Source organism: Chroicocephalus ridibundus, chromosome 3 (genome assembly GCF_963924245.1).
Source record: "Chroicocephalus ridibundus chromosome 3, bChrRid1.1, whole genome shotgun sequence".
Classification (NCBI taxonomy): domain Eukaryota; kingdom Metazoa; phylum Chordata; class Aves; order Charadriiformes; family Laridae; genus Chroicocephalus; species Chroicocephalus ridibundus.
Window position 1 is genome coordinate 85,595,176 of NC_086286.1, and position 16,214 is coordinate 85,611,389.

Genomic DNA, 16,214 nt, shown 5'->3' on the forward strand with positions numbered 1-16,214 from the left:
TGCCCCCCCCTGATAAAACATGAAGAAAGATGAATAACAGATTTATTTTGTGGTAGTGCAAAAAACCACGGAACTTCTATTCTGCTGGGGAAAGATATGCTGAAATGAAAAAAAACACTTTTGCAGAGCTACTTATGCTATAAACAGTGAAAAGTGTCTCTTTTCTTATTTTGTTCAAAAATTAAGCCAGGATGCTTACAGAACTCTCAGATAGGGGATGTGCTTTCAGGCAAGAACCTCATCCATCAGAACTGTCTGTTCAGAACAGGACGCTGATCTGCAGCAAGTCTTCCCAAATGCACATGTACTCCCCATTCACATTCTAGTGTCTTCCGCAGGTTTTCCTCTGATTCTCAATCTTAATACTTAATCAAGGTATCATTATTTAACATTGCTCCCAAAGGGCTGTGGACTGTTACAGCATAGGTTTGGAAATGCCGGTGTCTCTAAGGCATAGTTAGACAGAGCTGTTGCCTGTAAACAAGCATCTTTTTCAGAATAACTGTGGAAAGCATAATGACTAGGTTGGTATTAAATTTTGCTATGAATGAAAGATTTATCTTATATAAATAAAATCTCTCTCCAGACCAACAGGGAGAGGTTTATCTCAGTGTAAACTCATCTACACATTTAAAATACCATTTAATCTCTTTACATAAACAAGCACACTTTAGACTACCATGAAAGAGAAGCTATGATGGTAGTTTTGACGGGGATTGGCAATGAGAGCAACATTTGAGGAGGATACTCAAGAGTTTCAGTGTGATGACATTGTACCTGGTTTGCCTGAGGGATGGGACAGGTGACGGTGACACTGGCAAGTCAGATCTTATGCCTGATTTAGTTTACTCAACCATAAAATGGAGTTAAAGAGACTCACCTTCTTTGTACAGTATTCTGAAAGTACGTACAGAAATTATCATGTAACTAAGACCGGTTCCCTTGTACTGACTGAATCCTCTGTTAAGTGAGTAATTAGGATCTGTGACGGCTTTGGGCTTGCAAGTCAGCACAGATGAGATCCAGCAGACTGGAAAAATAAAAAGTGAAATGTGATCTATCAGATTACTTCCTACTACCAGTGTCATGTCAAGTGCACAAAGTTGGTTGTACTGATTGCAGAAGAAACTCTGATTTGCACCGCTGGTAGGTCCATATCATCAGGATATAGCCTTGGCATGTTTGCCCTCCAAATCAGCCCAAAGTAAGCCATTTTAGTTCAGATATCATGTGAGCACAAGCTGTAATCTGTCTGAGCTAATGTACCCAGCTTTTCAGCATGACTTCGGAAGGGCTGGCTGCACTGATACTCTCAAAACACAGCTCAGAGCAGAGCTGGTTCAGTTCTTGAGACTGGCCAGAGCAGTTGCACAGCATAGATCTTACACAGCATAGACATTGTGGCAGTTCTTACGAACCGTAGTTCCTTAGCACTTCTATTAACTTGTGCGAAAGGACAATGAGGTCAGAACTTTGCTCTGACCCACAGAAGGCACATACGGGTAATAATAACACATTGCACTTGTGTGCAAAGGCTTTGCCATCTGAAAGATTGCCATGCACTTTTTTTGATGGACAGCAAGCTATTTAGTAAAAACCAACCTCTATTCTGGTATGACTTGAATAGCTGGAAGAAGCAGTTCTTAGTCTCTAGATGATATAAAGAAGGGATGGATGGAATTGATGGACACAGAGGAAGAGCAGGGTAGGTAAATACACTCCAAGCTGATACGCAGTACAGCTATTATTTTTACATTTCCTCTCCTTTTGTATATCATATGTTTAGAGACTTTGTGAAAAGACAATCAATATGCTATAAAAAAAGCAAATGTTAACTAAAGATATATTCATCACAGGAAAATGACCCAATCTTTCATTCCATTTTCTGAAATAGAGGAGTAGGTAGTATCAGCAGTCTCTGTTCATCTGTTCATTACTTTCAGAGATGTTTCAAGTGCTTTTTAGCTGGCATGGATCTAAAAAAAAGTAACAACAACAAAAAAAAGACGACTGTGACAGTTATGCATAAATAAAAAAAATATGTATTTATGGAGCTCTGTCTCATGTTAACTCCTTACTGCATGTTACTGTTGTATTATGCCATTGTGGAAAGTTGGTATTAAGACACAATAACAAAGAAATATTTTTGGAAAGGATTATAAAGTTTCTGCTTGTGATGGACTCTACTATCCCCCAGGGAAAATTTACCCTTCCTTCCTTCCTTAGTTCTCTTCTCTCAGATACTTCCCCAGATCTTGGTTTCCAATTCAGAGCTATTTTTTATGACACACGAATTACAGCTGTGATCACAGGTAACGCCTTTTTCTGTATAGTAACTTTGAAATTGTCCTTTGCAAATCTGTAAGAATTGTAGGCTCTTTGTAGACTCATTGTTTTATAAACAGTCATAATAACAATAAGGATGAACAAAGCCCCTTATTTCTATTTTCTTCCAGAATCCCTCCTATATTGGAGCTAAAAACCAGAAGACCTAAGAAAAAAAATGATGTTGTGACAACCAGGTGATTAAATACTGGGGGTCAGCAAGTGTTTCCATTCTTCTCTGCAGAGACTTACACATAAAATTAGCTTTTTAAAGCTTCTTATATAGTATTTTATAAAGGTGTTTTGCATAGTATTTTGTAACAGTTTTACACAGAGTATAAGTAAATCACCGAATTTTAGACTAGAAATTAAAAAAAGGTAATTAATTTTCATGGAAATCCTCAGAAAAAAATTGTTAACTCTTACAATTTGTGTCTCATAATGATGGCCACATTGAAATTCCTCATTTAGTACATCCAAATGGTTTTGAAAACAGGTATAATTTAAGCTATAGCTATATATCTTAGCTTTCTCATAGAATTGTTCCTTGAAAAATGGAATGACTGAATTTAGCTTGCAGAATATGTTGAACAATTCTGTACAGTCCCAAGTTAAAAAAGTGAACTCAGTGAAATGCATTAGGCTCCTATTTGCAGAAGTGCTAAGGGCACACTTTTCAAAAGCACCCATCTTCTGTATGCTTTAGAAGTCCATCACCATTCTCAAAACTAACCTAGGCATTTTAATTTGGACTTCGATGTCCTAAAAGTTTGATATCTGTTCTAAGCTGGTTGTGTAATCTACTTCTCATATTAAAGGACAGAGATAGACATCCCAGTAAATAATTCCACTCATCGTAAGATAAATGTCTGGGAGGAAGAGTAGATGCTTATTTCTTATTTCCCCTTGGGATGTAGAGTCATTAATCCTCTTTTAGAGTCAAGTGGATAAAGCAAGGTCAGTCCTTTCTGGAATGGCAGGTGGGGGATGTAAGGAGCAGCTGCCTATAACACTGTTCTGGAAAATAGGAGAATCAAATCCAAATCCCTTCTGTGTTTGATCTGGTTTTCTATCTTCTAGGAAAGAGGCCTAACAACTAAGCTGTAAGGAGGCATTCAGAAATGAAGGTCTTTGTGCATCCCAGGGTGAAATTTAAATACTTGACTACTGTAGCAGAATGTGAACCTGAACAAAGCACTGTGGTTGTGGAGACAACCGTCCTCCGTCTGTGATGCATCCTAGAATATTGCAGCTTCACATGAGAGCATACAGAAGGTGTAAATCCCTGCTTCAAAACTTCAAACAAAATACGTTTTAACCACACCTTGTGACATCGTCCGTGAGTACTTTCACCTTTCCCTCTCTCCATGCTGACTCATGAAGTTCAGGCATGCTCCAAAAACAGTGATGGGGTCTGACTAGCTAGGTAGCACAGGGAAAACACATTTTGATGTGAGGATCCTAGCAGGGTAATGAGATACCCCGGGGCTTTGGACAGTTCAGTCATGGTAGAAAGCTACGTGGTTTCCTCAGAACTCAGGAGATCGTGGACTTTTGTGCTGAAGATTTCACTGACAAAAACTTGGATGCAGAAGTCTCCAGACATGTGAAGCCTACCTGGCAGATGAGAGGATGTAGTGCCTCACAGGGGCCTAAATGTTTGTATTTACGAACATGAAGTAGATGCCCAAGTTCCTGTGTTGTTTTGGTTTTAAAATCACTCATTTTCAATGACACTTTACTTCTTCCAGCTCTATATGACAAATTTCTGGAAATGCCTATAGGTCAAATGTTTTCCTTTTATGTCAGAGCCCAAAAATTGTGCTAACGTGCCAGGGGAATTTTTTAAAGTTTCTGGGCATTGTTCAGTGATTAACGTTCATCCCTTCAAATTATCCCCTCCCTACACCTTGAACTTGCTTTTGAAAATGAGATTTTACAAATTGTTGTATAAGGTGCTTTTAAAAACTACCCTCCCATTTCTCTAGAAAAAAACTAGTTTTTGTTGGTTCAAACAGTGCCTTAATTTTCATAACAACAGGTTTGCTTCAGATGTCATGGAGAAGAAATAATGAAGGAGAATAGAAACGCTAGTCGTTTAGGGCTTTGCTATGTTTGAAAACGGAATCCAATTAAACCCCCATATTTTCTAATCTTTGTCTGAATAAAGTTGCTGTGGGTGTTATTGGCTGTTTATACCATGAAAACATGGAGAAACAGCATGATTATTTTCAGATTTGTGTTTAGATTTTCTGCCATCATAATTGCATGAGAAAACTGCTTGAATGCATTCAATATTAAAATCAGCAAATAGTTTTTAAAGGAGAGAAGGTAATTCACTTCTTAATGATGCTTCTAATTTAAACTGCATGAGATGTATCATGAATGAGAGAGATGTTGCAGAAAAAGACTGTTCTGTGCCTAAAGAACCAAACTGGAAATCAGCAGAGTTTGATTTCATTTTCACATCCTCAGCAGACTTACTGTGTGACCTTAACCAAAGTATTTAATTATTCTGCTCCGCAGTTTATCTGTAAAATGGAAATAATGACAGTCAACTTGCTGAGAGGTTTTGGGGATTAATTATTTAATATTTATATCTTCAGATAGAATACAGATAGTGTTGCAGAGTATGATGAATGATTAACATTATTTTGCTATTACCAAGCTCTGAGATTATAGCCTGGCTATTTTGTTGTATGAAAATCTTCACTTTTTGTAGTCCTGCATCCGACAACCACCCTGCCTGAAATGTATTGAGCAACAAATGTAAAGTCCTTTTTTTGGCTCTTACATCTAATTAATGCCCAAATTACTCTCAGAAGTGGCAGAGAACAATAATGTGCAAGTGCACCTCTGTTGCTTGCACCTGCCAGTTCCACAGAAGGATGAGTAAAGGGTACTTTCCAGATGATGCATATTTATGACAATCTAATGGTTTTAAAAAAACCACCAAACCAACACAGAGCACATTGCCTGCAGCCTTAGCATGCAGGTCCTGGAGATTGAAAAAAAATAAAATACTTTCTGCTTGTGGTCAGAGCTGGAGAGTATGCTCATGGGCAACAGACAAGATTTTTTTTCAAGGTGATGGGCTCCTGAAGCACAGATCTGGCCCGCACAGCTGCTGAATCTGGCTACCTCAGAGACCATATGAAACAAACCTCTCAAGAAGTAATTAAAAGAAAAAGGTTGCATATATGCCCCAGAGGTGTGCCAAATACACTCTAATTGATGCTGATGAATTGATCAGAGAAATTACAGAGTAATATTCATGATGTACAAGTACTGCCATTTTGAATCAACAAGGAATTACCAACAAACGTCTTTAAAAGTTTCCCATGTAGTTCTATTCAATATACAGAGGTAAATTGTCTTTTTAATTCAAACACTTTCTTACTGTTCCTGCTCTTACTGCCTGAACTTCATGAGTTATTACTTTGATTTGGGGTGTACTGACAAAGGTCTTCAACTTCTTTAAATGTCTGAGGCAGCTGAGCAAGTTGAACTTCCCACCTGATTTATTTGTCCACACAAACTAGAAGAAGGTGGCATGCATCCTTTCTGGTATTGAAAGGAATGAGGCGTTGAGTAGGTGATCACTATCCCTGTGACCGTATCCTGAGGTGAGTCCTGCATACCAACGTCTGCTCCTGACCACAGGCAGGGCACACAGCGAAGCCCGAGATGGCTCACAGCTCAGCTGTGGTTTCTCCCTACATATGTGCAAGGAAAAGAGATTTTAACTGTAGAGCTGAGGCACGGTTTGAAGAACAAAGAGCTCACACAAATATTTTGGAGAAAAAAAAGGGAGAGTGAAACTCCATTCTTTCCTAGCAAGGCACCCAAGAGATTTAGAATTGACAAGAGAGAAATGCAATCATTTTATCTGTGCTATTCTTATATCTGAGGATGATGCCACTGAAAGGGGAGTATATCAACCTCATAGCTTAATAGGAAATTTTTACAAATGCATTTGATTCATGTCTTCGTGAACAATGAGGTCCCCTGTGAAAGGAAAATTAATTGCCTGAGCCTTGGGAGACCATCCACTGTGGCTTTTAACCCAGGGGTAATAGTCATGACTTAGCCTATGATCTTCCAATGACGCTAAAAGCAAAGATTACACTATGTGAAAGAAGCAGTCTGTAAGGGTTCCTGAAGCTTGAATAAACTGTCTAAATGACTTTTCTTATTTCCTCACTTTCTGTGAACTCTGTTTCTGAGTGTGGCAGTATAAACACACATAATTTTAAATACTCTAACCTATGCACATGACTTACAGGAAAGATCTTCCACCTGTAGCTTGAATCTCTCCCCATGGGTTATGTATCTGTATCAGCTCTGGAGTTGGAAAGTTTGTTTCTGAGTAGCCCTAGATCCTGCCTTGCTGTAAATAAGCACTGTTACCCCGACCTGCCTGGGGAAGTTTGTGTTTCTTGGTCTTGATGAGCAAATAGAAGTCCTGCTACTTCTACAACATGAAAAAGAGTAAAAGCAGGAGTAGCTCTGAAGCAGCTCAGTTCTCGTATGACTGCTACTCAGGGACAGAATCATACATTAACACAAAATTTCACTACTTTTTCCTCACATAGAACAGAAATAAATGTTTTGAGGGCAGCTAAACCCCCTACAGAGCCTTATTCCAACTCATAACAGAAAGAAAAGCCTGATCTGCCAATCCAAAATAAAAGTAACCCCCCCTCTGAACAATTATCTTAAATGACAGAACCAAATTTTCTGATCACGCTCTAGGTCCCAATCAATCACCTTACAAAATCTTACTATAACCTGACAGCATATATGAAAGGCAGAGAAATCAGAGGATAAAAAACTCTTAGGTAAATCTTCCTGCTCTTTACTTCTGGAGAACAAGCTCCTAGATGTGATGATCCCCAATGTGAATAAGTCATCCCAGGGCTAAGGTCTTTTTGTCCAGTAAAGAGAAAAAGGAATCCACATGTTCATGCAGAAAAGCCTAATATAATTATAAAAAGCATTTCCTTTAGCAGGGAGAAAAATCTAATGCTATCACACAAAATATGTAACAAAAAATAAAACCAGTGGATTAGGACATTTTCCTATCTATGTTTAATTTGTGCTCTGTGGAATTTGCATAGATGTGTTGTCATGAGCAGTAAAATGGGATGCAATGACATCAGAAATGTTCTATGCCTCGTCTGCACACTTATGTTGGACTCTATAATTTGAACTGGTATAAACAGGGCGCAGGGCAGTCTATATACACCTCTTGTCTCTTCATGTCTTCTCTACCTTCCTTCACAATAAGGATCTTAAGGACAGCATCACTAGCTAAGACATTGCAGACTACGAGGAGTTCTTTATTGGTCAACTGCCAACACCAAGCCAGGATCTAAATTCCATCATGCAAATAGGCTACTGCTAACATGAAATGAAAAAAAAAAACAAACACCAACCAAACAAAGCAACCAACCCAGGAAATATAATCTGCCCACAATAAGCATAGATTTAAACATAGTTTATAAAAGTGTTGTGGCAAATAAAATATCGGAATACAATAGTGAAGAAAGTAGTGAACAAAGGTTACTGTTTACTTATTTGGTTAAAGTGAAAATTTAATCTTTGTCATTTAAAGTGGTATTAGTAACATGCAAAACTATAAATAACTTATACAGTAATGAAGAAAAATAATGTATTTTAGGGATAGAATCATAATCTCTTCTATCAAGCTCAAAGAGAACTAAACATTTGTCAATATGAACATTCTTATATTCACAAAAAAATGATACAGGGAGGAAAAAAGTAGAGTTTCATATTATTGAATGACAGCTACGGACATCACAGCCACTGGCCATGACAATTGAGAATGACATATCTGAACCACATAATAAATAAAATCCGAAAGTGTTGGGTAATCTAAGAATGCAAAGAAAAAACCCCCCACTATTTCTGACTTACAGGTCAAAAAATTGAGAATGCCCTTAGGAGGACAAGATGCAGATACTTCAGACCAATATGATTATATTTTTAACACATGTCAATTATATTTACAGCCCTGAATACACATTTGCAATCTATCAGATTAATCTCACTAAGTAAGTGTCAGATGTGATTTGAAGCAACAGAAGGAAGCAATGCAATTAGAATACCAAAAAGGCACAACATGTTTAGCCCTTTTTTTCCATGCTGTTCTATCCAACTTGCCCATGTGTTTGTCACACCTCTCTGGTCTGAACTCCAGGAAAAACAACCAAATATGCAAAACATGAGGTGTCTTATTTTGTAGACTTACAGACTTTTTTTCCCCTCTTTCCCAGCTAGTTTGAACCCATTAAATATTTCAGATGTGGTTTAGGTCTTTTCAAACTTAAACAGAAGTTTCCTTTTTTTTTTGGTAAAGTTACAAATGTGAAAAAAGTTGATTTTTATATGCTTCATACTCACTGAAATATTTCTTTTAGTTCACTGTCATCGATTATCTCAGTAAATGCCTCAGCGTTGCTCTTGATTAGCCTCTGTTTTTCTCTGGATTATGCCACGTTCTCCTCCAGCAGTGAGGCCAAAGCCTTTTGAATATTCCCAGCTTGCGGCTGTGCAGGGCAAGGATTTCCACTGAGTGTTGTAACTTGCGTTAAAACTCTGTTTGCTCTGCTAAGGATACAGCTCGGCCTGTGCCAAATACACAGCAGGCTTTGGCGCACAGCTCCGAGAGATAACGATGATGCTGCACACCCTTACCTTCAATCAATTGAATAACTCCTGGGTTAGAACATTGATTAGATATGTACTTATAAGGCCAAAATTGTACTGCAGGAAAACACACTAACTTAAATTGTAATTAACGGCTACTACTTGCTACAGTGAGATTTCCCAGTGAGGGACTCTCCTGGATACCCTGAGCAGTTTCTTACAGAAAATATTGAAAATAGCAGAACAAAACCTCTCAACTCTCTACACTTACCGATGGCATTTTTTTCCACTCCCTCTCGTCCAACAGACTTTTCTCTCGGTGTCTCTGTTTACCACCTCAGGGAAATGAAAAGTGAGTGCGTGTGTTTGTTCTCTTTTGCTCCATCTCATATCGCATTAGCTCTCAGTCACCCACATTCTCATGATCTCTCAGTCTGATCTCGTCTAGGACTCGTACTCATTAACTCAGCTGAAACAACAGTTTACAAAGACATCACTAGTATAATGTATGTAGTACAGAGCCAAGGTCAGGGTTGCTTAACATACTCATTTGTTCAGGTGTTTTAGCCTTTCTTCCTGCAAGCGTGAGCTTGGGGACTGGGTTAGCAAGCTCGATGCGCTCAGAGATCATAAATGGAATAATTAAAGGTAAGTTTCTTCAACTGCAACTGCAAAACTGGCTTTTCAGACTGGGCTTTTAAGATTTTTTTTTTTGTTTGTTTGTTTGGTTTTTTTTTGTTGTTGTTGGTTTGAATACTTAATTTTTTTGTTTGTTTGACAATGCTAGCTAATATGTATAGGAAAGCCAGAATCACAGAATCACAGAATCACAGAATCTTAGTGGTTGGAAGGGACCTCTGAGATCATCGGGACCAACCACAAAAAAAAAAAAAAAAAAAAAAAAAAAAAAAAGACAAAAAAACCACACACCAACACCCACCTACTAAACTCCACACCCACAACCCCACACACAACACCCCACCACAAACAATAATCTTGGGCACTAGAGCATGCCCTGAAGAGCCATGTCTACACGTTTCTTAAATACCTCTAGGGATGGTGACTCCACCACCTCCCTGGGCAGGCTGTTCCAGTGCCTGACCACTCTTTCAGTAAAGTAATTCTTCCTAATATCTAATCTAAATCTCCCCTGCCGCAGCTTCATACCATTTCCTCTGGTCCTGTCGTTATTCCCTTGGGAGAAGAGGCCAACCCCTGCCTCTCTACAGTTTCCTTTCAGGTAGTTGTAGAGGGCAATGAGGTCTCCCCTCAGCCTCCTCTTCTCCAAACTAAACATGCCCAGCTCCCTCAGCCTCTCCTTATAGGACTTGTTCTCCAGACCCCTCACCAGCTTGGTGGCTCTCCTCTGGACACGCTCCAGCACTTCAATGTCTTTCCTGTAGTGAGGGGCCCAAAACTGAACCCAGTACTCGAGGTGAGGCCTCACCAGTGCCGAGTACAGAGGCACGATGACTTCCCTACTCCTGCTGGCCACGCTATTCCTGATACAAGCCAGGATGCCATTGGCCCTCTTGGCCACCTGGGCACACTGCTGGCTCATGTTAAGCTGGCCGTCCACCAGCACCCCCAGGTCCTTTTCTGCCGGGCAGCTTTCCAGCCACTCTTCCCCAAAATTTTAGAGGGCATTACATTATCTGAGAAATACTGAAATACATGTAAAACGTGGCTGTACTATAAAACATATGTGGAAAAAAGTAAGGTTAAGACTGCAAATGGAAGCTGTCATTTCCTGATGGCTCCAATCTATGCTGTTATATATCACCAGAAAAATTGTTACTTTTTTTTTTTCCCCTAATACCACACAGAGAAGATTTAGATCATCTGGAAATCTGAAATACTTTTCTGTATACAATATATTTTATTATGAATGCCATTAGTTCAGCGGAATTTATCTCACACTTTTCTGTTAAGAGTGATGTCTGGCTTATGTAATAGATAACTGACCGAGCCTACTCCACAACTGAGTTGATTTGGGTCATGAGGGTGCCTTGAAATTCTTTAATATTTTGCAAAAAAACCACGTGAGTACAGAACCCTCTCCTCTATAAAGGTGTACGGTTTTGGCTGGCTGGTATGCTACTTAGTTATAGTTTCTGAAATAGTATAGAAATAACATACCCTTTGTCAGGTTCCTGGAGGAACCCATCAGAACAGAAATTTGTATTTACACTATGAACATTCACATGCAGGTGGAAAATTTGCCACAAGGAGTATATTACCTGAGCGGAGATACAATAAATGACTGCAGCAAAAGATAAGAAGAAAGACAAAGGCAGCAGAAGTAATATCATGCATTTAAGTATGCATGTCAAGATTGCTTTAGAAAGCTTAAAATACACCTATATCAGCCATCCTGTTTCCTGGTGCATTCATATCAGAGTACTCTTTTTTTTTTTTTTTAATCTTTATTTAAAAAAAAAATTATTTCCAAACAGTGTGTCCTTAGATATTAATGGAAAAATTAACTTTAGGAATATATTGTAGCATTAAGGGGCTACCTAGGAGGAGCTTGAAAGATGTTTGCTACCATAGCAGCAAAGTGAATAAAGATGGACAGGTCCCAAGGTGATGTGCAATGACAGAAACACACAGGCTGACTCTGATGTGGGAGGAAACAGGGCAAGAAGGTAGAGCTTCAGAGCAGAGGCAAGCCTGCCACAATAACTGCCATGACTGTTTAGGCAGCTGTGTTTTATACGAGCAGTAGAGTGCAGTGAGGAGGCTGGTTAAAACCCCAAGAGAACAGATGAGGGCTTTAGCAGCAATAGCAGCAAAACACATGTAAACTCCTTTGGAGGAACAAGTGGCCGTAGATGGCCTTGTCATGGCAACAAAGGCAATGCTAAAAGGAGGAACTGAAAATTTTCTCTGGCACTGTTTTTTATACCATTTGGATTGTCCAAACATTCTGCAAGTACTGCCTTATGGCAATCCAGTCTAATGCTGAGAAGGGATGGGCCATCTGGGTAAGAGAAACATAGAGCATGTCTATGCCCCCACACTAAGTCAGTGTTCTCACTACTGCTCCTTGGTTTATTCCTTTTCTTTCCAGTGTACTTTCCAATTGTTCTCTTTAGCAAATATTTACCAGCACGGTCTTAAGTCTCTCCAGGATCATTTCTGTTTGCTCAGTGCTTGCTGAATTCCCCAAATGATCCAAATTCTTTAAATCTAATTGCATTATTTATTAGCTTAGTGCTTTTTGAGTAGACGACTAACTTTGCACATAGCTTCTGAGGTGTTAGAACTCGTGAGGATACTGTCTTGGCTGCCACGAGGGCTGGCATCCTCTTCCCTTTTGCAGCGTGGCCTCCACAATGAAGGTTCTCTCACCTTGACCCTTTTAATGAAGGGGCTTTCTCTACAGGATGTGTCCTCTCTGAGCACAGGTGAGGAGGGAGCTTTATAAAATGCATTTATACTCAACAAGTAGAAGTGAAAAGGCACATAATGCCAATCCCAGGGATGCTGCTTGTATGAATTATGTCTCAATAATTGCATTGCTCTTGAGTTAAATCATTTCCTTACCCATTTTTCTATCAGTTTTCTCCATCAAACCACAGGTACATTATCTAAATGCAAAATAGCCCTAAAATTACCCTAGCATACTACAATCCTTTCCCAAACTGAAAGTTTCCATCCGAGATTACATTTCACAAATCAGCTTTGCATCCTGCAACAACCCCGTTCTCTTCACTTTAAACATTAATCTCTGAGGTGAAATCATCTTAAACACTTTTTGAAATAAATCCTGCACAGGAGTTAAGTGTAATTTCTTCTGCTCTGACTTTGCACATAGCTTCTGAGGTGTTTTTTCTGCTCTGAATTCATATAAATCTTCTATGCATTTCTGCAGGCAGCAGAGTGGCCACTTTTTTCCAGCTTTTCTCAGCAGAATTATGTTTTTTCTTTCTGCAGTAGGTTGATTATAATCCAACTCTCATGCAATTTTTGTGATTATTTTTTCTAGCGAAAGGGAAAACTGGAGAATGGGAGAATACAGTGCTCAGTGTCACTTGTCTTAAGAACTAGAAAAGGGTTCAGGCAACTAGAGTTTAATGATGCAATGCCTAAAACTTACAAACTCAGAGCCAAGTATAATGTTTGCACTGGAAAGTGCACTGTGCTACTGAGAAACGGAGCACCTGGAGTGGCATTCACAATATCAAGTCAGGTGTCCACGTTCCCTTGAATGAATGGGACATCTGGAAGCCTACAGCAGGGATTTGCACCTGTCAGCAGGTGAAACACTTTGATGCTCAAGTCCTGAGGAGCGTGAATCCACAACTCCATTTCTGTTACAAGTAGGCTTCTTAAGGTGGTAGGTAGTCATGTCTCTTAAACTAGAATATAGACCCTGAAGCCCAGCTCCTGAACTTGTCTGACAAATTGGGTGTTGACTGATCTTCGCTTCCTATGATGGGAAGGGCAAGTGACTGTTCAAGTACAACACTCAATTGCAGTGTGTAGTCTCAGTAGAGTGTCCAAACCAACAAGCAGTAAGTCATTGTGGAAAGATGTTGGTGAGATAAATTTTCTTTTGTTCCCCACTGCAGCTTGTCAGACAACAATGTGAAAACATGGAGTCAGTTCAAGACCAAAGCCTGAAAGTCTTGTATCTTGTGTGTCTTGGGAGCACAGAGCTTTGTTTACAACATTCACCTGAGAAAGAGTGTGCTGTAGGTCTCCTGACAATGTGCTTAATTGTAGTTACTCGGGAAATACAGTGTTTGACCTGGAGATAACTGAAAGGATAAGTAAATTCTCCTTGTGTTGAGGAGGCGTAAAGCCAGCATAGTTGTGTTGCCTTAAAACATTAATCTTCAAAACAGGAGAAATCTTCTGCAAATCTTGGATACTACCTTGAGTTTAGACTTAGAAATGTTTTTTTTTCCCATTTGAACCTTCTGTGTGTTCACACTTAAACTCAGCAGAACTATTAATGAACTTAGCACTGAGTGCATGCAAAGTATTTGGATGGCCACGAACACAAAGTCAGATAAATGGTGATGTCTAGGTGCTGAGCAATGGAGAGGGGATTTTCAGTAACACCTATCCAGATAGTATAGACTTTTCTCCCTTACATTCTAACTCATATATACAGCTGGCATGGCTACTTTGGCTCTAAAAGACAAGGTCCCTAGCTTCTTCTGGTCTGCTGGGAAAGCCCTTCTCGTCAGGAAAGATTTTTGCAAGTCTTCTATCCCTTTTTAAACTTTCTCCAGCATCATCCAAGAAAACCTATTTGGTTTTGATTTTGACACTATGTTAATCCTCTTGATGGGAAGCAGGCTACCCGATACTTTCTAGAATGTGACTAGTCTCTTGAGACCTGAAAGCCCTTTTACAATAAAGTGCTGGTTGTTGATCATTTCTTTGTTGGGTCACATAGGCACAAAAGTACCAATGAGCATCTCTGTAAATTCCAGCAAGGTTCTAAACATCACTGAAAAAATGATCAAGACTTACAAATGTTCTATTATAAAAAGTTACACTACACTACATAATTGTCTTTATTAAAAACTAAAATGCTTCACAACTGCCTGATACTTTATCTCCTTTAGCTGCCTATAAGTTCAACCGGCATGTAATACAATTTACGGCTAAAGTGAATGTCTAGTCTTTTTATAAAACAAATCTGCTGCTTCAACCTCAGGTAGTTTCTGCACCCTTAAGCTGATTGACAGCCAATCCACATTGTTCATCAGAAAAGCTGAGAGCCATTTCCACCACAAGTTGTTCTCTGTTACTTTTGAAAGATCAAATAACTTCCTTTACCTTTCTATCTGAAATGGCATTCACCATATCTAAGATTTTTTTTTTTTTTGGTATTTGTTATCCACTGGTGATCTTAATTTGACTCTTTTTTTGGTCAGTGTTCTGCTTCTTTTGCATTGTCCCAATTTATTCTGATCCTGCTGTTGTGGCTTTTTCCCTAGAACTCATCTTTTTTGCTATTTCTCTTAGTCTGTAGTATATTTTTTCTTATGCTCTTTCATATGCTTTTATTTAACTAATTACGATACAAATCTGCTCAGCTCACCAAAAAAGCCAGCTTAACAATACTTTCTTAATTGACTTACTTCAAGACACAAAATAGATTTTAATATAGTTTGCAATATAAGCCAAAAATTTTGTATGAAATTAATAACTGGAATCACTCTGTTTCTCTACAGTTGAAAATGCTGTAAAGACGTTAGTATTCCTTAATGTACTAAGTTTCTAAATGAACTATAACAATCAATTACATTATTGTATGTTGGTAATTCTACTGAACTGTTACTCACATGTAGAGTTAAGGACACGCAAAAGCGTTTCACAGGAATAATTTTAAGACAATAATCATCTTTGTACAGATATTTAGATAATATTGTTCTGGAACAGTTTGCATTCAGCTTCCAGAGTTTTGGTTAGTAAAAGGCAAAACTAAGACCCATGCACATCTTTCTTCACCCCTGCATATGCGTACTAAAATTTTTGGCACCTCCATCTAAATAAAGTGAACATCAGCTTAGGTAGCTCTAACATGGACATTCTAATTGCAGCTTGACTATATAATATATTAAAAACATGATATGAACCTTCTGAAAGTTCTGCTTGAATGAAGAATTCATGATCAATTCCCAAATCACGACCCAGTGTATACTTGTATCCTGTGTACTTTGAAGACGCGGCAGCTATGTGTAGGTAAATATGATAGATAGCAGAACAGGCTTAATAAAAATCAACAACAGATTTGTTTGAATAAGGATTGCATGATCAGGTTATTTACTAGCAGGCTGGCAGCTATCCAAGGCTACAGGACCTTAGAGGAAAAGAATACTCTACGCAAATAGCAAAGACAGGGTGAGATTTATGGAAAATATTATTTTAGAATTTGAGAACTGTTGTCTCGGGGATATATAGCAACGTTATATTTCTGCTATATTTCTGCAGTGCTGCACGCTACAAGCCTGACCTGTGTTGGCCCAAGAATTTTCATCTGTATGTATTAGGGCAAACTATATACCTCACAGCTATTCCCTGCTCACTGTTCCCTGTTACTATTCCTTAAAACAGGGACATGTGACACACATAAGTTGGCAGTATTAGAACTAGCACAAGGTAAGTGACTTTTTGCTGCATTTCTCTCTCATCCATGAAAGAAGATTAAATGATGTAGCATAGATTTTATATGCAGAAGGCATTTCTTGCAG

General features: G+C 38.8%; 1 protein-coding gene across 4 annotated transcripts in view; it reads right to left on the bottom strand.

Annotated features, from left to right (window-relative positions):
* The window catches only part of FUT9 (fucosyltransferase 9), a 113,793-nt gene that overhangs the window by 30,597 nt on the left and 66,982 nt on the right, over positions 1 to 16,214 (bottom strand). The window contains exon 1 of one of the 4 annotated variants that reach the window (XM_063329943.1): positions 881 to 1,022. The exons of the other annotated variants lie outside the window; for them this stretch is intronic. Coding sequence (XP_063186013.1) covers positions 881 to 923 — 43 coding nt within the window. The 5' untranslated portion in view covers positions 924 to 1,022. Of the gene's footprint in view, positions 1 to 880; positions 1,023 to 16,214 lie in introns of those variants that run through there. 4 annotated transcript variants of the gene reach the window in all.